Below are 22,025 nucleotides of genomic sequence, written 5' to 3' on the forward strand. Positions count from 1 at the left end.
CTTTGAAAGATGTGAAGTTAAATTAATTGAAGAAAGATTTTCATCTTGATAATGTTCTATTATTACTACAAATAAACCTCAAGTAATAACAGAACATTTCCTAGGCAAAATGCAGATTAAATTCTATTTTTTAAAAAATGAAACAGGAATGTAATGAACACTTTACTGCACCCTCCCATCACCAATACACAAAAGTTATTGATTTATTGATTGTGAATCACTTAAAGTTTTTTGCTCAAACGTTACAAATAAAGAAATGGACTGTTAGTTTTTAAATCTAGATTACTAATTCAAAAGCTAAAAATTTATATTCCAATAAAAAGTCTGAAAACCTTGGTTTCAATGATGGATTAAAAAATATAAAACATCAATAACCTTCACCTATATACATGTATACAAAAGTTAAGGCATCAGGAATAATAAGATTAATGCTTTCATGTAACAATACTAGAGTTATAAACTGTTTCCAAATACTATGACATAGAATAATCCATTGTCTGCATTCCTGCACAAAGCATAACCTTTAAAGAATAAAATCTTAATTAATAAATTCAGCTCACATGGTGAACAAAAGATTATGCAGTAGGAATACAGAAAATATAAGAATTCATATTCTTAATGTTTCTCCATTATTCTTTTAGCTGTTTAAATTAATACATTTCTCGCATGAGCGTAGCTGGATTTCAGCATCTTATATTTATATATAGGTCACTGCACCTTTACTGTTTTTCTCTAGTGTAATATCTACATAAGATGTTGGTACATAGCCTTCTTGTCCATTCTGTTTGCGTGTTCTTGTCCAGCCATCTCCTTTATCTTCTTCAATAACATACAGTACCTCTCCTTCTCGCATTGCTAATGTCCCTTCATTTTGTCCTGCAAAAGGGGAAAAAATTAGACAACTTTTTGCTGCGATGTTGTTGTCTTTCACTCTCAAATGTTATGACAGAAATGGAGGCCATTCAGTCTGTTCTACTGGCCCTTTGTGCTGACTCTAAAATGTTATCCAATTCGTTACGCCCTCTCCCAACTCCCCACACATACTCTTCCCACACAAATCTCGAAATTTGCCCCTTACTTCAATATGGTATTGTTAGGGACATAGGAGCAGGTCATTCTGCCCGTTCAGTCTGGTCTTCCATTCAAACAGATCACGACTGATAATCTACCTCTATGCTATTTTCCACACTATCCTCATCGTCCTTGGCATCACTAGTATCCAGATATCTATCTATTTCTGCCTTGAACATACTCAGTGATCGAGCTTCCACAGCCCCCTGAGATAGAGAATTTAAAAGATTCATCACTCTGAGTGAAGAAATTCCTCCTCATCTCAGTCTTAAATGATCTGTCCCTTATTCTGAGCCTGTAACTCCTAGTTCTAGACTCACCGGCCAGCAGAAATATCTACCCTGTCATGCCCTGCAAGAACTTTGTAACTTGCAATAAGATCACTTCTCATTCTTTGAAACTCCAGAGAATATAGGTCTAATTTCCTCAATTTCTCCTCATAAAACAAATCCCACCATCCCAGGGATTAATCTGGTGAACCTCTATTGCACTCCCTCTATGGCAAGTTTATCCTTCCTTAGATAAGGAGGCCAAAATTGTTTACAATACTCCAGCAGCAGTTTTACCAAGATCCTGTACAATCTTTAAAAAGATCAAATGCCCTTGCGATGAAGGGCAACATATCATTTGCCTTCCTAATTGCTTGCTGACCAGTTAAGAAATACTCTGTTATTTCTATCAAGATAGATAATTTCACACTTGTTTATATTATATTCCATCTACCATGTTTGTGCCCATTCACTCAGCCTGTCCAAATCCTGTTGAAGCCTTCTTGCTGCTAATGGAAAATCATGAACACTGTTAGCCAACTGATGAAGTTCTTGTATACATGCTAAAATAAACTACAGATTCATGCAGCAGCACCTATAATGAGTAATAAAGTAATGAGCACGGTCCTATGCCAAACAAAAAACAGCTAAAGTTCTGCTTAGATCACAAAAAAAGTTGTTTTTGGTTCTGGTCACAACACTTTAGGAAGGATGAGAGGAGAGATTTATCAGAATGGGATCCATGAATATGGAGTTTTAGTTACAAGGAGCTGAGATTATTCTCCTTGAAGCGAAGGAGATTGAGGAGAGTTTAACAAGATTATGGCAGGTTTAGATATGGTAGACGAGAAAAAAAAAAGCTGTTCCCATTAGCTGGTAGTATAAGGACAAGACATAGATTTTGAGCAAGATGTGAGGAAGAGCTTTTTGACATGGTGAATGGTAATGGTTGGCAACACGTTGCCTATGAGGGTGGTGGAAGTAGAAATATGGGGGATTTATAGGGAAATTGGATGGGCACTTGAGACAAATAAACCTGCAGGGCTATGGGAATAGAGCGAGGTAATGGGACTGATTGGATTGCTCTCCAGAGAGCCTGCACAAATTCAGTGGAGCCAAATGGCCACCTTCTGTGCTATACCGCCCGCACAAGTGGTCCTGATGAGGGCAGAATTAGAGAAGCTGTTTAAACTTGTAGTGGGAGTCAAAAAGTAGCAGCTGTAAATACAAGATACTCATTAATAAATCCAATAACGAACAAGACAAAGCTTCGCCACCCAGTGTGTGGTTAGAAAGTGGAACCTGCTGCAACACAGGGGTCATTAACACAAGTAGCATGGATACATTTATTGGGAAGACTAAATGAGCACGGGTGGGGAAAAGAAACAGAAAGATATGTTGATAGGGTGAGAAGGCACAAGATGGGAGGAAACTTATGCGGAGCGTAAACACCGAGATAGATCTTTTGGATCAAAAGGCCAGTTTCAGTGCTATCAATTCTCTGTAAAAACACACATTTATATAGTGCTCTATGTGACCACCAGACATTCCCAAGCATTTTACAGCGAATTAATTGAAGTGCAATCACTGTTGTAATGTAGTAGCTAATTTTCACACAACAAGCTCCCGCAAACAGCACTGACCACATAATTTCTTTCTTGTGACGTTGATTGAAGAATAAATATTGGCCAGGAAACTCGGGATAATTATCCTGCTCTTCTTTAAAGTAATGCTAGAATCTAATGCTAACATCTCATCTGAAAGATGGCACTTCAGGATATAGATAGGCTGGAAAATTGGGCGGAGAGGTGGCAGATGGAGTTTAATCCGGATAAATGCGAAGTGATGCATTTTGGAAGAAATAATGTAGGGAGGAGTTATACAATAAATGGCAGAGTCATCAGGAGTATAGAAACACAGAGGGACCTAGGTGTGCAAGTCCACAAATCCTTGAAGGTGGCAACACAGGTGGAGAAGGTGGTGAAGAAGGCATATGGTATGCTTGCCTTTATAGGACGGGGTATAGAGTATAAAAGCTGGAGTCTGATGATGCAGCTGTATAGAATGCTGGTTAGGCCACATTTGGAGTACTGCGTCCAGTTCTGGTCGCCGCACTACCAGAAGGACGTGGAGGCGTTAGAGAGAGTGCAGAGAAGGTTTACCAGGATGTTGCCTGGTATGGAGGGTCTTAGCTATGAGGAGAGATTGGGTAAACTGGGGTTGTTCTCCCTGGAAAGACGGAGAATGAGGGGAGATCTAATAGAGGTGTACAAGATTATGAAGGGGATAGATAGGGTGAACAGTGGGATGCTTTTTCCCAGGTCGGAGGTGACGATCACGAGGGGTCACGGGCTCAAGGTGAGAGGGGCGAAGTATAACTCAGATATCAGAGGGATGTTTTTTACACAGAGGGTGGTGGGGGCCTGGAATGCGCTGCCAAGTAGGGTGGTGGAGGCAGGCACGCTGACATCGTTTAAGACTTACCTGGATAGTCACATGAGCAGCCTGGGAATGGAGGGATACAAACGATTGGTCTAGTTGGACCAAGGAGCGGCACAGGCTTGGAGGGCCGAAGGGCCTGTTTCCTGTGCTGTACTGTTCTTTGTTCTTTGTTCAACAGTGCAGCACTCCTTCAGTACTACACCAAAGTATCAGCCTTCATTTTTCTGCCCAAATCACAGAATGGAATTTGGACCCACAACCGTCTGCCTCCAAGGTGATTATACTACCACCTGAACCATGGCCGATACTAATTTTATATATTTGTTCTAATAATTGCCTCTTGCAATATTGACAACATAAATTATCTTGAATACGATCTTATAACATGGATACAAGAGGTGAACTGCAGAAGTGAGGCGACAGTGACTGCCCTTGATATGGGGCATCAAGGAGCCCTGAAAAAACTGGAGTCAGTGGGAATTGGAGGAAAACACTCTGTTGGTTGGAGTCATAGCGAGGACAAAGGAAAATGGTTGCGGTGGTTGGAGGTCAATCATTTCAATTCCAGGACATCATTGCAGGAGTTCAGGGTAGTGTTCTGGACCCAAACATCTTCAATTGCTTTAGCAATATCCAGGCTTGGGCTGACAAAGGCAGAGGCAGAGAATGTGGGGTGGAAGAAGAGGGTGGGGGAATGAAGGGAAGGTCTGTGATAGGGTTCAAGTAACTTGATTATTATCGAACAAAAAAATGGAAAGAGTGCAGAGACCAGGACGGTAGTGATGACTGTTCCAGCTAAATGATCCCTTCCTAGAGCCACAAAGGTTCAGCATAACTTGCCAGGTTTTTTACTCAAAACCTCTATTTATGAAGTCAAATATGTTTTGCTAATTGTTCTCTCAATATAGAACATTACAGCGCAGTACAGGCCCTTCGGCCCTCGATGTTGCGCCGACCAGTGGAACCAATCTAAAGCCCCTCTAATCTACACTATTCCAATATCATCCATATGTTTATCCAATAACCATTTGAATGCTCTTAATGTTGACGAGTCCACTGCTGCTGCAGGCAGGGCATTCCATGCCCTTATTACTCCCAGAGTAAAGAACCTACCTCTAACATCTGTCCTATATCTCTCACCCCTCAATTTAAAGCTATGTCCCCTCGTGCTAGCCATCATATGTCCTTCACACTTCTTAGAACTATGCAATTTAGTCTATATTGGCTCTCCCTATCCCTTCTAACAAAGTACATCACTTCATATTTCTCCGTATTAAATTCCATCTACCACTTGTCTGCCAATTCTGCCCTGTTGCAGTCGACTGGTATCATGCGCACTGTCACACATCCAAGTTTGGAAGCATTGGCAAATTTTAAAAACCTCCATGAGGAGGCGGCTGTGGTATAGTGGGTATTATCAATGGACTAGCAATCCAGAGCCCAGGGTAATGCTTTGGGGACCTGGGTTTGAATTCCACCAACTTATTTCAGAAATTCTACTCAAATGATTCAGAAATGCTCTCGAAATACCTTTAGTATTGGATTGGTGTTGAAAATTTAAATAAACGTGATCTTTCATAGAAAACCTTTGGTTTTAAAAATAAACCTCTCAGGAAAAAATTAGAGCAAACCAAAGATCTTACCATCAAATGGGTATAGCGCTTTGCAGTGGCCAACAGCAGGTAGAGGTTCATCATCTTCAAATTCATCATCAAACTCAGCCATGCGATGTGGTTCTGGATATCTCTGGTTTGCTCTCTGCTCTTGATTTGGATCATCCATATAGCTCCCTTCAGGGCTGAGAGTAGAGAAGTCAGTGAAGAATTATTAAATGAGAAGCAACTTGCCTGAAATACTGATGCCTATAGACATGCAGACTTATATGCAGTTTAAATATAGCCATTAAGCAAATAGGTTATTCATGCAAGCACACAATCCTTTAAATAAATGCCCTTGAACACTTTTTTTTAAAAACCCGTAGCAAATTAGTCCTTTAACCTGTATTTTATTTATCTAAGCATTACGTGAAGAGAAGCGCTGAGGTGATGTACCTTATAGAACAAGACAGCTGCCACTAACATCACACTGATTTTTAAATAAATTTCACCATTTTCCTCATTTATCACCCTGAAAAGGGCAGCAATTGGCACAGGGGTAACTTGTGCCAGTCATCTGCTGGTACTTAATAAAAGCAAATTACTGCGGATGCTGGAATCTGAAACCAAAAGAGAAAATGCTGGAAAATCTCAGCAGGTCTGGCAGCATCTGTAAGGAGAGAAAAGGGCTGACGTTTCGAGTCCAGATGCCCCATTGTCATCTGCTGGTACTTTGCTCAACTGTCTATCCTTGATACAAGAAATCAACATTAGCACTCGCAATAATTCAACATCAAGCTATGTACCGATCAGGGATCAAATCTGGGACTTTGTCAGTGTGGTTCAACCAGTTGTGCTTGACCTCAATATTATTATAGGTTTTAGATGTCATGCAGTCTAATAGTTCAAAAAGGTTCGACATTATCCCGTGCTGATATCACTTAAAAAAGGGACAACATGCAGGTTGAGTGTGTTACCAAAGCTACACCATCAAAGGAGTCAGATGATATCCAACCACAAGAAAATATATATTTGGTAGCAAACTAGCATCCATGTTTTTAATGCCTTATAATCTTCTCTCCAAAATGGTATTATAATAACATTTACAGCCCATAGCAACCATTCTAATCCTTTTTGGAGCACTATGCTTATACCAGCAATGTATATCACAGCTGACATGAGAACAGGCTCCCATTAATTCATAGTATGTGAACTGCAGTGAGATAACAGGTTGTATTTCTTCTTCCATCACTGTAATATAGCGTGCCCTGTATTTATGCCACAATAGATGCTCCATGTTAGAAATGATAGAGTCTTTAACATAACTTGTTGAAAAGTGCAGGAAATTTACCTATATTAATCTTGATTCTACAGGTTTTAAATCTGATGTTCTTCGATGCAATGCAATTCTATGATGCAGTTTCGATTTGACCACTTACCAAAAGTTTGTAACCTCACTATAAGAAGGATGTGGAAGCGCTGGAAAGAGTGCAGAGGAGATTTACCAGGATGCTGCCTGGTTTGGAGTGTCGGTCTTATGAGGAAAGGTTGAGGGAGCTGGGGCTGTTCTCTCTGGAGCGGAGGAGATTGAGGGGAGACTTAATAGAGGTTTATAAAATGATGAAGGGGATAGATCGAGTGAACGTTCAAAGACTATTTCCTCGGGTGGATGGAGCTATTACAAGGGGGCATAACTATAGGGTTCATGGTGGGAGATATAGGAAGGATATCAGAGGTAGGTTCTTCACGCAGAGAGTGGTTGGGGTGTGGAATGGACTGCCTGCAGTGATAGTGGAGTCAGACACTTTAGGAACATTTAAGCGGTTATTGGATAGGCACATGGAGCACACCAGGATGGTAGGGAGTGGGATAGCTTGATCTTGGTTTCAGATGAAGGTCGGCACAACATCGTGGGCCGAAGGGCCTGTTCTGTGCTGTAATGTTCTATGTTCTATGTTCTATAAGTCAATTCAGAACTTTACAGTTCTTGTTCAAATACTTGGCTTTTCAAATGACTAAATGACCAATTTGCAGAAAATTGTAGAGAAAGAAAAATAACCCATTCAGCATGGCCCACTAAAAATTCAATGTCACTTCCATGATTCTAAAGCATGCGAATGCTTACTCTGTAAATTAACTTCTTTGACTGAAACCAGTTACAACATCCATGAAACTGTGAATGATGCGTCATCCACATTAACTACAGTGGCTGAATGCATACCTTTCTCTTCCAGGTGTCCCATGATGGTTAACTTCAGCAGGCCGTTCAAACGCTGCACCACCACTTAGTCGCCTATCTCCTCTTCCACATGTTCTGTTTTCAACCTCAAAGAGCCATGTCTTGGAGAGATTGATGTATTATCAGCTTTATAGTCAAATCAACTAATCATGATGTCTGTTCACAAGAGTATACTTTAACACTGTCCACACAGGATAATTAAAATAACCAGTTATTTATAACACAAAAACACAGTTTCAGTTAAATGAATGAACACTTTAGCCTGCACTCTTCCAAAAACCTTCAAGAATGGATTGTGCCCCCATCCGCCTCCACTAACAAGATATTCAAAGTTCCACTGCAAATGACCTAGATAGCCTGAACCCAGAACAAGTAACTTGTTGCGAAGGAAGACACCAAGATAAATCCCACTGCTTTCAGTCTATGGAGGTTCCTAGGTCAGTTTCATTATTCAATAGCACTTTAATTTTCATCAGAAAAATGGTTTAAACATACTAGTATTCTGTATTATTGTGGCCCACCTAATAGTAAAGCAAGTTTCTGGTCACAACAATAATTAGCAGTTTTATAATCGTTCACCAACACCATTTAGACTCAGAATCTAAAGCACAGAGGCTACACTAAACTGCCCAAGGTGCAGAATGGAGTGCATATCAATTACTGCAGGAACCCAAATCAGAAGCAAAATATTATGTAGGCTGTAAATCTGAAATAAAAACAGAAATACTGCTGGAAATACACAACATGTCACGCAGCATCTGGGAAGAGAGAAACTGAGTTATCAGTTCTGATGAGAAAACTCAGAATTGAAACATCAAGTTCCTCTCCACAGATGCTGCCAGGCATAGAGTATTTCTGTTTTTATTACTACGGGAGGGGGAAGAAACCATGTTGTTTATCGCTGAGCACCCAAATTCCCCACAGTAAAACTAGCTGTTACAGCAATATATAGCCAGCTTCCTCGCCACTTTACAGGAAGCAGATTACCAGCACTTTAGACATATTCTTGATTATAAGTGAAGTATCAGAGAGGGAAGAAACTGCCAAATTGACTCAACTACAGTAAAAGTTTTTTCTAGTCATTTTCTTACAACTGCCCTATAACCTTATATCAACTTCACTCACCCAGCCCATAATCTGTATTTTGCTCGTCACTTGTGTCTGTGTGACTTTGATCAGGTTTGATATTGAAACTAAATGCTTTAAGCAGAAAGACCTGGATAACCCTACAATAAGGTGCCCATGCCAAAAGAAACTGGGATTTTATATCCATATGGCTTAGTAATATTTCATTATATAAAATTCTATGTGTATAACATGCAATATCTTTAAATTGAATTGGCACGAGTACTCAAATATAAATCAATAAAATTAGATGAGCCAAACCATTCACAGCACTTGAAATTGTGTGAACAGCGTAAAATTCCAATATCTTTTAAGCAATAAATATATTGTTGTCTTAAGTTACCTCATGCTTTTGAATCTCCTGACGTAGCTTCTCAATGTTGCACATGGTCTCTGATATTTTTGGGTGCAAGCTACCAGAATCACCCATCTGTGGATTTCGTTCATAAACATCTTTCATTTTGTTTAAGGCATCTCTGGGTAAAATAAAAATAGCATCCTGAGTTATCTGGTTATTTTGTGTACGCCCTGTACAATTGCAGTAAAATGTCCCTTTTCCTATACTCCAATCCTCTTGCTATGAAGGCCAACCCATCATTTGCCTTCTTTACTGCCTGCTGTACCTGCACGCTTACTTTCAGCGACCGATGCACAAGGACACCAAGGTCTCACTGAGTATCCACCTCTCTCAATTTACACCCATTCAAATAATAATCTGTCTTCCTATTATGGCTACCAAAATGGATGCCCTCACATTTACCCACATTATACTGCATCTGCCATGCAGATGCCTACACACACAGCCTGTCCAAATCATGCTGAAGCATCTCTGCATCCTCCTCCTCAGCTCACCCTCCCACCCAAGAAGTTTGAGGTAGGTTATAAATAATAGAAGGTAAACTTCAACTCAACTTGGGATTGCCTCAAACACACTTTTTTTTCTCCAAATAAGGAGACCAAAACTGTACACCGTATTCCAGATGTTGTCTCCCCAATGCCTTGCGCAACTGCAGTAAAGTTCCCTACTTTTAGGTTCCATTTCCCTTGCAATAAATGCCCACTTTCCACTTTCCTTCCTATTCATTTGTTGTACCTGCAGACTAACTTGTGATTCATTAAACAGGACTACCAGATTTCTCCATACTGAGTAGTGCAATCTCTCTCTATACAGATAGTACACTGTTTTTCCAGTCTTCCTGCCAAATAATTATATAATTAGTCAGAGCCTTGTAAAGTTATTTCTGCATGGTTAGGTTTACCTTCAAATTAAAATCAGTTATCTACAGGGTAAACCTGTACAGCTTCATATTCTGGTTTTAATCAGTGCCATTCAAAGAAAGGTGTTTAAACTCTCAGCTAATCTCATTCATGCTGCATTGATTCTCATGTGGTTTGTCAGGACATGGTGTTCATGGGTAGACTCCGATTTATTATTCAGAATTTGCCAACGGATTTACAATTTTCATTACTTTAATACCTCCCAGATAAGTACAATATAGTGAGCACCAGACCTTTGATCAATTTCTTTCTGCAATTCTTTGTTCAGTTCATCAATCTTCTGTTGCAGTTTCTTGCGTCTTTGTTCGGGTGGCAGATGACTAAAGTCTTCTGATGCAGTTCCCTAAAACAAAGATGGAACCAATGGTTACTGTGTGCTTAATACTGATTCCTTACCTTGGTGTTGAACTGCCTTGTATGAATACAGAGGCAGTGACATCCAAAGCTAAAGCCAACTTTACAGTTGAGAGATTGACATGATTCTTAGGTCAAGTGATTTGATGTAGCACAATAAGCCGTGACATCAACTGCAAAAATTCCACTCAGCCTCGTAGTGAGCTTTGCTGCCAGAGTACCACAACTTTGCCTAAGAGCTCTGGAGGTATTGAAAATGTGTATTTTTGAAAGACCCATCAAGATCACTTGCTACAACAAATCACATGCCCTACTTAAAAAAATATAACACACACCAGGCATCCATTCCAAGGTAACATTTTATTAAGACACTTGTACACTTCAAAATGTTTCAATGCAATCACTGTTGTTCTGCGGACATGATTCTTGACCCCTGCAGGTCTTTAAAAAATTGCTTGCACCATTAGGTCCCCCCTTCAAAATAAATAAATACTTGGCTTTGCCTTAAGATGCAGGTGCATCATGCCCACATATCCATTCATTTTATCATAGCAGCATTGCATTGTAACCCATCAATAAAAAGCTGTGTGGAAGTATACAGAATGTTAGAGAAAAGCAAAAGCATAAACTGCATGTGCTGATCCCAATAATTAGTAGCTTTATGTCACTACACACAGATTATCGATAAATCTTTCAAAAGCTCCTGAGGATGTTGATGCAGCAAAAGTTGGGAAGTGGGTGAAAGGGACGAGAGATAAACTGGAGACAAAAGTCCGACTGCACAAGTCACAGTTCTGAAAGATGTGCAAGTTAGATGGAGTGGCCATGCTAAATTGCCCCCTAGTGTCCCAAGATGTGTGTATTAGTAGGATTAGCGGAGTAAAAACATGGGATTATGGAGATAGGGCTTGGATGGCATTGTTGTCAATGCAGGTTTGATGGGCCGAATGGCTTCATTCTGCACTGTTGGGATTCTGTGATTCTATGAAAGCGGAGGACAAAAATATTTTTGCCCAATAATCCAAAATATATTCACACATTTTTCCTTGGAACAGTAAAACAAAGTATTTTTGGAACTGTATAGAAGTTCCCAGACTACTGCATTGGCATCTGGACAACAGACTTGACTCCCAACCAGGATGACATGGGTTTGACTACTGCAGCTTTAGTTTATTTTCATAGAGGTTTTCTATGTTTCTTGCTCAAGGTGCTAGATACCATTTTGCATGCAGGATTCCTGGAGGAAAGGGGAGAGAGAGAGGAGACACAAATAACAGCATCTACTGCGCACTATTTAAATTTCTATCAGCTTACCATGGAATGGCAATGAAGGGGACTAAGGAAACGACCAAAGCTCAGATTCACTGCCACTAGGGGTTCAATGATAAGTGATGGGTTTGGGGTAAGAAGGCAAAGAATGAAAAGAATGTTTAAAAAACACACACACACACACACTCCAATAGCAGCATAATGCATCAGGTCTTTTTACGTGCTTAGGATGGGGTTGAGGTCAGGAACACTTTGGGATAAAGTTATAACATGCTGTCCAACCATAAAACAGCCATTCCAGATTGCTGAAAATTTACACCACTAAGTCTTTAATGGATGGAAAGCAACACAATTCAACCAATCGACTTCAGCAATTGAGGTAGAATTTTTAAAAATGAACCTGATATTTTCAGGTATACGCTTAAAAATAGATTAGATTTTGTTAGAAAAACACGTCAGCCTTAACCAGTTTAAAAAACACTTCAGCCATCAACACTGCCACAAAAAGAATAGATGTTAGAGAAACCTCTAGTTCAAAATGACGCTTACCAGCTTTATTGAAAGCTTCATAGTTCATATGAAAAGAGAAAGGAATCATTACAAATGTTCTACATTTACACCAACCATAATACTGCTGTATCAACACCATCAAATGCATTTAAGCTGCTGCATCCCGATGTAACTTTAACACTCCAGTTCCTCCACAAAATTAAAATATATTGCATCAAATTTCATTCTGTGCAAGTTATCTGCTTGTAGCCAGGATAATGATCAGAGCCTCTCCACCTTGGATTAGGGAGCAGGAAATAAATCACGGTTCCTGCCTCAGTCATAGCTATGAAATCCATTAGAAATGCGTGCATGTGGATACGGGGTGGCAGGGTACTGCAACTGACAATTGGTATCAAGTTTCATACATGAATAATATCTAGTTGGAATTGATGGAAGAAAATGCCCAGTGGGTTATACCATGTACAAAAAGTAGATGGCTGTCATTGTTGAAGGTAAATTATCTCAACCATAGGACATCACTGCAGTAGTGTCCTCAGCCCAACTATCTGCAGCTGCTTTAACAACAGCAAATGGTATCTGTCACAGAACTGTTACAGCACAGGAGGCCATTCAGCCCGTTTTGTCTGCGTCAAATCTCCGAATCAGCAATTCACTTTAGTGCCATTCTCCTGACTTCTCCCTGTAACCCTGGAATTCTTCTTTTGATACAAGTCTTAAATATTTTGAATGCTTTGAAACATATTCAGGATGCTCCAACTGAACCTGCCTCCATCACACTTTCAGGCAGTGTATTCCAGACCTTAACCACTCACTGCATGAAAATGCTTCTTCGCATATACATCTTTTGCCATAGCAGTTCAGGAAAGATAGGGACAAATTTGGGACATGACAACATGACTGGACAGGAAAAAGATGTTGAAGATGGGGATGGTAGCTTACAAGTGTTTATTTTCATAAGCAGAGGGGTGATGACAGCAGTTTGGGAGGAGAGGGGGACACAAACTGAGAACACCATTTGACAGTTTTGCTAATCAATTACTGTCTACAACAAGAGAGCACCTCCCCCTGACAATCAATGGAATTACCATCAAGGGTATCCATGCTGGGGCTCATCACTAATCAACAATTCAAGATGATTCTCAGTAGGCAAGAATCTAAAGGTTATAGAAGTAGGCAGGATAGTGACATCGAGATCACAATTAGATCTTGTTGAATGGTGTCGCAGGCTCAAGGATCCAAATGGCCTTCTGCTCCTAATTCGTCTGGTTGTATGTCTGTATACTATCCAGAATAATGTATTCTGTTATTTCAGCACTCTATGCACTAGTTTAAAACATGCCACCACTGCCAGCATTGTACTGTGGCTCCTATGCATATTTTCCATAGGATTTACAATAGCAATTTCAGCTCCATTTTCTAAATTCTCAACTTCCATCTTCCAAAAAGTACAAGGGCAGCAGGTTCATAGGATCACAATCAATGCCAAACTTCTCTCCTGACTTGATGTTTCCTCACTGGCGTTGGGACAAAATTCTGGAACTCCCTATCCAAAAGCATTGTAGATTCTTCATAATCTGGACTGAACTGAAGGTAGCCCACCATCTTCTCTGGGCAACTAAGAATGGCAGTGAAACCATTATTTTGGGACTGATTTATTACCTACATTTAGTAAATTAGCATGGACAAGCTGAAGAAAAAGATGCACTTTGACAGAAATACAAATTCTCAAAATCCTGATGCACTTGCATTTTATTTCTCAGAGGCAGAAAATATCGTCCATTTGGATTATTTCTATAGGGATGTCGCAACTTCAAATGGCACAAAATTCAGCACTACACATTTCGAAACCACACGCAAGCTTTCAATACACAGCCTCTTACCATGTAGTCACAAAAAGCAAGTAAAACAGTTTGTGTCCATTTTAAATACCTTCAGTGAAGGGATCTGTTGGACTGTAACTATCACAAAAAACACCAAAACACAGAGGAGGTCATTCACTGATTCATTTTTCCAGTTTTAATGCCAACCAGGAAAGCATAACTGGAACTGGCCTGGACCCATTGGTCTGAATGGCCTGTTTCTATGCTGTAGTGCAGAGTAATTCAGGAACAATATTACTGATCTCTGGTAACAAATAATTCTTTACCTGGAATGAGCAGACACACTGCTACAGAGATGGGAATACATACAAACACACAAAGAGGAAAAGAAACACTGATCTGTCACTCTTTTTGAGCTGCTGTAACCCATTACGTGAAGGCCACAGCAAGATATTGAGCTATGATTTTTGCTAAGTTTGGGGCTAATTGTTTTGCAGCAGAGCAGGAAAATACAATGGTCAAAATTCTGCTGTAATTCACAGCACTCGTTGAGATACAAAAGCTAAAGTATATTGTTTCTAAATTAATAGCGAGTGAAATAGTGCAAATGCCTGTGAATTATTTGTTGTTTTATTCTCCATCTGTGTTCTGTACTCAGGAAAGAATATAGTGAACCATTCTCGTGGGTAAATGTCCTCTGTACAAATCATGCAACTTTATTATTTCATAAAATACAAAGGTTTATAAAACAAAATCACAGAAGAACCACACTCAACTTGTCTTTACAATTGAAACAAAATGGGGCTTTTATGGTTAGCAATGAAATCTGAACAGTTACTCTTGCATTTCACTGCACAAGCTCATTATTGAAAAATAATCATGCAAACTGAAGCAGCTGTAATTTGAGGCTAAACAGCCGTAACCCGAATATAGTTCCATGGACATATATTTAGATTAGTAATATCTAAAACTGGCAAAGCAGTTAGTGGTAAATAATGATTTGAGGCCATAGCATTTTAATTTACCTGTTGAACTAACCATGGAAGCCCTTGTAGAAATCTGTACATTTATAAGCCACATGCTGCAATCCAAACATCTACAAATATGCTCAATATAAACCAACTTACCCCCCTTTTGAAATCCTTGAAAGAAGGAATTCTGGGTTTCACTGTCTTTAGCTCATTCATGCAGTAAGACAGTGGATCCCTGGAAAACCTGGGAGACTGGGGCCCAAAAGGAACAGAGGACGAGCAAGAACTGGTGGGGGAGAGGTGAGGAAATGGCAGCTAACATAAAAACAAAAACAAAATAATGAACTACAAACTTAAGAAAAAAAAAAATGAAGGCAAAAGATACAAGAGCCCAAAAAAAAATTTTGAAGTGTTCACATTAATCATGCTAATCTGTGCATTTCTCTCAGAGGCTATGTGCAAGAACATGTCAGAGGATCAAAGGTTTCTATGAAAGGATAAGCTACATGGGCTGAATTGTGTCCACCATCAATTCCTAACTGCACAATTTATCAATGGCCCACTGAAGTGGGGTGAAGAGTATAAATAGAATGCAAAAATGTAACAGGATTCTTACCTCTCCTAATTTTACTACCAACACATTTAAATCAAATATAAAAGGAGATATTAACAAGCCAGACTTTTTATATGCTTCTGAATCTAAAGGTGTAAATTATTTCCTACACGTGTCATTTCCTGTTCACATGTAGCAATCACTTGAAATATATTAACAGTATGGCATTATGCTATATCATGTACATCGGCACGCGGATCGAAACAATGCACGTAGGAACATCACAATGAAACTACAAACAGGTTAAAGCTCAAAACACAAAATATACACTGTGGGAAGGAAAATAAACTTAATAAAATGCAGATTCAATCAATTCACACTGCGAATGAAAATATCATTAGTTTTAGCAAGAAAGTTACTCATAATGCTAACAGTGAATTATCAATAGTAGGAATATGCACCACATAAATGCATGCAAATTGAGAAGTTATTGCTCAGAATTACTTAAAAATCACAGTGAAAAGTTACAGTCTAATGTTGCTGAACTCAGTGTTGAACTCAGTGTTCTCCTCCATCTTACCCCCCTTTTTCTTTAAATGCCCCATACATTTTGGTTTCAATATAAAAGCACTCCCTTGCCCCTTCCCCCATACCCAGTAATCTATCTCTTGTTTCAATCCCTTCCAGCTACAATAATATCTAACAGATATTTCCTCTGGTCTTCGTTCTGATGAAGAGCCAAACTGACTCAAAATGTTGACTCTGTCCTCTCTCGGTGCAGATGCTGCCGGACCTGCTGAGTTTTTCCAGCATTCTCTCAAAAAACTCTACTAGACATGACTGATCCTTCACAAGTCCAGGCTGGCTTTCTCTCACCAGCTGATGCTTCCCCAAATGCTCAGTCACTCTATATCTATTGGTGGATCCTGTTAACTTTTCCACCACTGATATTAAACAACAAATTTATGGCACCCGATCTCCATCCACACACCCTGCCCCAACCCCTTTAATCACATGGTAAGCATAAAGCATAGAGGCGTGTAGCACAGAAAAAGGCCCTTCAGCCCATCGTATCTTCTCTGATCAAAGACAAACCATCCAACTATTCCAATCCCATTTTCCAGCACTTGATCCATAGCCTTATATGCCTTGGCATCACAAGTAATGTGATGGGTTACAGCAGCTCAAAAAGAGTGACAGATAAGTGTTTCTTTTCCTCTTTGCGTCTAAATACATCTAAATACTTCTTAAATGTTATGAGGGTCTTTGCCTCCATCATGCTTTCAGGCAGAGAGTTCCTGCAACCTCTCCCCCTCCCCCCCGGATGAAAAAGTCTTTCCCTCGCATCTCCTGCCCCTTGCCTTAAATCTTTGCCACCTGGTCATCGATCCCTGCATCAATGGAAAAAAATTCTTCTTGTCTACTCTATGCTCCTCATAATTTTATACATCTTAATCATGTCCCACCTCAGTCTCTTCTGCTCCAAGGAAAACAACCCCAGTCTATCTAACCTCTCTTCATAACTAAAATTCTCCAGCCCAAGCAATGGCATTTATTTTCAGCTTCAGATAGACTACAGGGCAAGATTAGACAAATATGAAAAACTTGTATTTATACAGCATCTTTAACATAATTAAAATGTCCCACTATTCTTTGTAGTAGTATTATACAACAACATTTGATACCAAGCTGCTTAAGGCGATAGTAGGGTGTAGCAGTGGGTAAAGAGACCCCTGCTTTGAGACGACTAAAACAAAATAGATTAGTTTTTAAAAGTGTGCTTTATATATATAAAAAGGTATCACAATGTTCCTCACATATATTATACAGAAGTATTGTCTGTATAAGCACATATATAATCATTTTTGAACATGTATTATAGACTTAAACTGTATTTTTGTATTTTGAGAGCTTTGGCCAACAAGTGAGTTATCCCTTAGCATAATGGGAAATAAATTTAATTAGGCAGACCACATTCTTTTGGAACAATGAAGCACAGACTGTATACACTATTATCAGGACAGGTTAGGCAGTTACAAGCAACCAAGGTTATTACAATGAAGGACTCAGCTTCTAGCTCTAATGAATAGCTGCAATTCAATCTCCACTGATAAAGGGACAGAAAACAGGCCAGAGAAGATGCCTCTCTTTTAGTTCCCAGGACTGCAGGTGTTAGGGGTGACCCTTGAACCTACCGGATTTGCGTAGGTAAGGTTACTAGGCAACAGCGGGGCGGGGGGTACTTCTGGATTTGGTTGACCAATGAATTCCTAATTCGGTTGGAAGATAAAATGCTTTTGGCCAAAGTAAATCATGTGTATTAATGTAATTGACCATCCAGCTTGGACAGGTGGGGTGGGAGGATCAAATTGTCAGAAATGTATATCTGTTGTACTCATGTGATGTAAGGTCAGAGAGAAGTTGGAATCCTCTGGCTATCTCCCAATGTGTATTGCTCAAATAAAGAACATCTTCAACAGTGCACTTTCACAATTCTCTGTGCTATCTAAAATGGCTGAATGCAAGACCTCCCAGAGGGAAGCCCCAGGAAAATCTCCTTACATAGGGCAAGTGACCAAAACCTTGCTCAGAGAGACAATTTTAAAGAAAGTCTTAAAAAGGGGGAAGAAGAGGCATAGAAGTTTGTGAAGGAATTCCAGAGTTCAGGGCTTAAACAGCAGATGTCATGGCCACCAATAGTGAAGTGATTTAAATCGGAGATGTTCAAGGGACCAAAATTTAAGATTTTGCATCTGAAGGGGATTAGAGAGAGTGAAGGGTTAGATCACAGATAAACTTGGACACAAGGGTGATAATTTTAAAATTGAGTAACTTCTAAATGAGGGGCCAGTGTAACTTAGTGAGAACAAGGATATGGATGAACAAGATTTGGTGTGAGTAAGGGCCTATGGCAGCAGAGTTCTGGATAGCCTCAAGTTTACAGAGGGTAGAATTTGGGAGCCTGACCAGTCTAGACTCATGGCAACTTAGGCATGGATGAGGCTTTATGCAGATGGGTGAGGTAGGAGAAGACACACAAAGTTCAGAAGGTGGTCTTAGTAATGGCATGTATATGTGGCCAGAAGCTCATTTTATATGGCACCAAGGTTGTGAACAGTCCAGTTCAGCTTCAGACAGTTACCAGGGGGAGGAATGAAGTCAGTATCTAGGGAACAACTTTTTTTTAAAAAACAAAGTATTTGTTCCAAAAAGAATTGAGAAACACATCTTTACCTTGCTTTTCTTGCCGAAAGGCCAGAGCTTTCCTTTGCTTTTTCCTGTTGTGTACTTTTGGTCTCCCCTCATCTCTTGCCGCTGTGCACTCAGACTGCCATCTGACACTGTCCTATAAATATTCTGGCTGAAATCTTCAAATGGAAAGTCTCCAGGAGGTTCAAAACCCGATTTGAAGGATTCCACCACTATCAGAGAGTCCTGTGAAGAAAAAGGTTGAAATTAACTGCATTTCTAATAACACATTTATTTGCTTCCTTTACCAACTTTCTTCGCTCCTGAAGGCATTGCATCCCACTAGGGGACAGTTCCATAAACGCTACACCCAAGTGGTCATTCTTCACATGCGAGTTTGACAGTATGGGCAGCCTTTTCAATCTTCAGTCAAATAGAACCAATTCTAATCTTGACCCCCATCTTCACACAATGCCTACTTATGCCCTGACATTGACGATTAGGTGGAGAAACCTTTGGGGTTTTGAGTCACTCATAAGGCTGACCTGATACTGCAATTAGAACCTTTGGGCTTGCAACACATTGCTTTTATCAATTGACCCAATGGAGGAAGCTACCACCAGAACCTTTGAGAAAAATCATAATATAAGCAACATGTTCAACACTGTTTTTTGTAAAATAACAGCAGAGTTTTAAATTCCTTTCATGCAAATGACAGACAAAATGCAGACTCAATGTAAAGGTCAGATTTTTAAAATGATAAAATCTTTCAAACTACATAATCATATAAAAATTATACTAGCCTCATTTTGTAAACTTTATTAGTCCCATAAATTATAGGACCCTCTCCCTACAAATTTATTTTTGTCCATTTACTGCTAAATAGAAAAATAGATTAGCCAATATCGGATGGAGATAGATAAAATTAATATATCTGCGCCAACAGTCAAATTCTATAAACCTTGCTGTCCATGGCAGAAAACATCTGCCCAATATGTGATTTCTATAAACGACAGTACTGTCAAGTGAGACATTTTAACAGTAATTGGGGCGGGCGCTCGTCACCACACCACCCTGCCCCAAGGCAACATCCTGCCCCCAGCCCACGTTCGAGAACGCGAAGCAGTGGTGGGGCATGGAGCGGCAGCTGAACGCAAATTCAACTCGTGTTCTGTAGAGAAGGAGCATGAGTCCGAGCTCAAGTTGTGGCGGTTGAAGGGTGGCAATTGGAGATCGGTGCTTGAGCTCAGTAGTTGACCCTCGGAAGTCGAAGAATATGGAGGTCTCCGTTGGCCTCCTTTGCAAATAGCTCTTTCCGAATAAATAATTTACTTTCTCCTGCCAAGTAATTGTAGAGCCTTGCAATTATTACATTAATAGTTTTAAAAATTGTCCTGCGACCGTATCAGGGCCAGACCAGGTCAAGCTTCTCAACGCTGCAATTAACGGACATTGAAATAATGGCATGGATTTTAACTAATTTGCTTAGTTTCACATTATAGCTCTCAACAATACTTACTTTGCGATCATCCACAGATTTTGCAGCACTGATCATTCCCTCTAAACATTTATTGATAATTGGAACAACTCTACGCTCAGCTTCTGCAAATCCTCTGTAACACTCACTTAACTTGACAATTCTTCGCTCATCCATGTCTTGTAGATTCTGTAAAATTAAGTTCTCATTTAGAATACTTTGTAAGCACTTCACACAATTATACAAATGATTTATTTGAAAAGTTTAGAGAACAGTCTCACAATTCTTTGACAAAGTATCATTATAATTAACTTGACCATGAATAGATTAAAGTACCATAGAATCCCTACAATGTAGAAGGAAGCCATACAACCCATCAAATCTGCACTGACCCTCCAAAAGAACATCTTGCCCAGATCCATACCCCTGCCCTATCCCCGTAACTGCGCACATTTATAACGGCTAATGCACCTAACCTACACACCTTTGGACACTTACTACCCTGCATATCTTTGGACTGAGAGGGGAAACTGGAACACCTAGAGGAATCCCACACAGACAAGGGGAGAAAGTGTAAACTCCACAGTCACCCAAGGCCGGAATTGAACCCGGGTCCCTGGCGCTGTGAGGCAGAAGTGACAACTTGCATTTATTTCTATAACACTTGTCATGTGACTGCGGCCATTTCAAAGAGCTTAAACATTGAGCACAAAGTAACAAAAATCAAGCTGAGGAGTAAAAGGAAGAAACTGGGAAGGTTGTTTAGGATTGTGTGTAGAGCATAGAATGTAATTTCGGCGGGGGTGGGCAGTTTGGGGGGTTGTGGGGTGGGAGGGGGTGAGGACTTCAATATCATCCCAGAGTTTGGCTCAGTGGCACCACCATTGGCCAATCTGGCTAGGTCCCGAGGACAGAGCTGCCAGACTGGACTTGTGGCAAGTGGTGGGAGAATCAACATGAGGGGAAAAAAAAATCTTACTGTACCTCATCCTTACCAATCTGCTTGGCACAGATGTATCTGCCCATGACTGTATTGGTAGAAGTGACCACTGCACAGTTCTTGTGGATTCTCTTACTCTCAATTCTAAATCTCATATGTTTAATCTGGAATGACACATTCAATGTTCCCTTCTTCTAGACTCCTCAACCATTTGTATTCACAATGTGGAGTTGCTGGCGTTGGACTGGGGTAGGCACAGTAAGTAGTCTCACAACACCGGGTTAAAGTCTAACAGGTTTATTTGGTAGCACGAGCTTTCGGAGCGTTGCCCCTTCATCAGGTGATGGAGCAACGCTCCAAAAGCTCGTGCGACCAAATAAACCTGTTGGACTTTAACTTGGATTTATATTCACACACAGGAAGGCCAATCACACAAAATTTTTTCTATGTATGATACCAGTTTACTTTAGCTAAGAAAATTTGCCAATGACAGTTGCACATTTGAGCAACACTCTCTCCAAGACAAGTCCGAGTAAGACTTTTAGTTATGTCTGGGATTCAGCCAAATCTTTTCCAAGGTGACACTAATGCGGCATTGTACCTAATGCGCCATCCTTACTAATATGCTCTTTCAAAATAATTTCAATTTTGGCGATGATGTCAGTGCCCACTAAAAGCTGAATATCTGCTTTACGGCACGGCGGCACAAAGGTTAGCACTTCTGCCTCACAGCGCCAGGGACCCGGATTCGATTCCGGCCCTGGGTGACTGTGGAGTTTACACTTTCTCCCCTTGTCTGTGTGGGATTCCTCCAGGGTTCCAGTTTCCTCCCACAGTTCAAAGATATGCAGGATAATAAGTGTCCAAAGATGTGTAAGTAAGGTGCATTAGCCATTATAAATGTGCGCAGTTACAGGGAT

The 22,025-nt window shown here is 40.1% G+C and overlaps 1 protein-coding gene across 7 annotated transcripts in view; it reads right to left on the reverse strand.

The window, feature by feature from the left end:
• Window positions 1-22,025, reverse strand: part of fnbp1l (formin binding protein 1-like) — a 154,574-nt gene that overhangs the window by 6,775 nt on the left and 125,774 nt on the right. For 3 of the 7 annotated variants that reach the window (XM_078218830.1, XM_078218831.1, XM_078218829.1), the window contains exons 8-16: window positions 20,208-20,354; window positions 18,734-18,934; window positions 15,103-15,261; window positions 12,192-12,206; window positions 10,253-10,362; window positions 9,085-9,217; window positions 7,599-7,717; window positions 5,426-5,580; window positions 718-876 (exon numbers count right to left, since the gene is read on the reverse strand). In XM_078218830.1, coding sequence (XP_078074956.1) covers window positions 718-876; window positions 5,426-5,580; window positions 7,599-7,717; window positions 9,085-9,217; window positions 10,253-10,362; window positions 12,192-12,206; window positions 15,103-15,261; window positions 18,734-18,934; window positions 20,208-20,354 — 1,198 coding nt within the window. Of the gene's footprint in view, window positions 1-150; window positions 877-5,425; window positions 5,581-7,598; window positions 7,718-9,084; window positions 9,218-10,252; window positions 10,363-12,191; window positions 12,207-15,102; window positions 15,262-18,733; window positions 18,935-20,207; window positions 20,355-22,025 lie in introns of those variants that run through there. The other 4 variants (XM_078218833.1, XM_078218834.1, XM_078218832.1 and 1 more) reach the window with 2 other exon arrangements.

This window comes from Mustelus asterias, chromosome 8 (assembly GCF_964213995.1).
Source record: "Mustelus asterias chromosome 8, sMusAst1.hap1.1, whole genome shotgun sequence".
Lineage (NCBI taxonomy): Eukaryota > Metazoa > Chordata > Chondrichthyes > Carcharhiniformes > Triakidae > Mustelus > Mustelus asterias.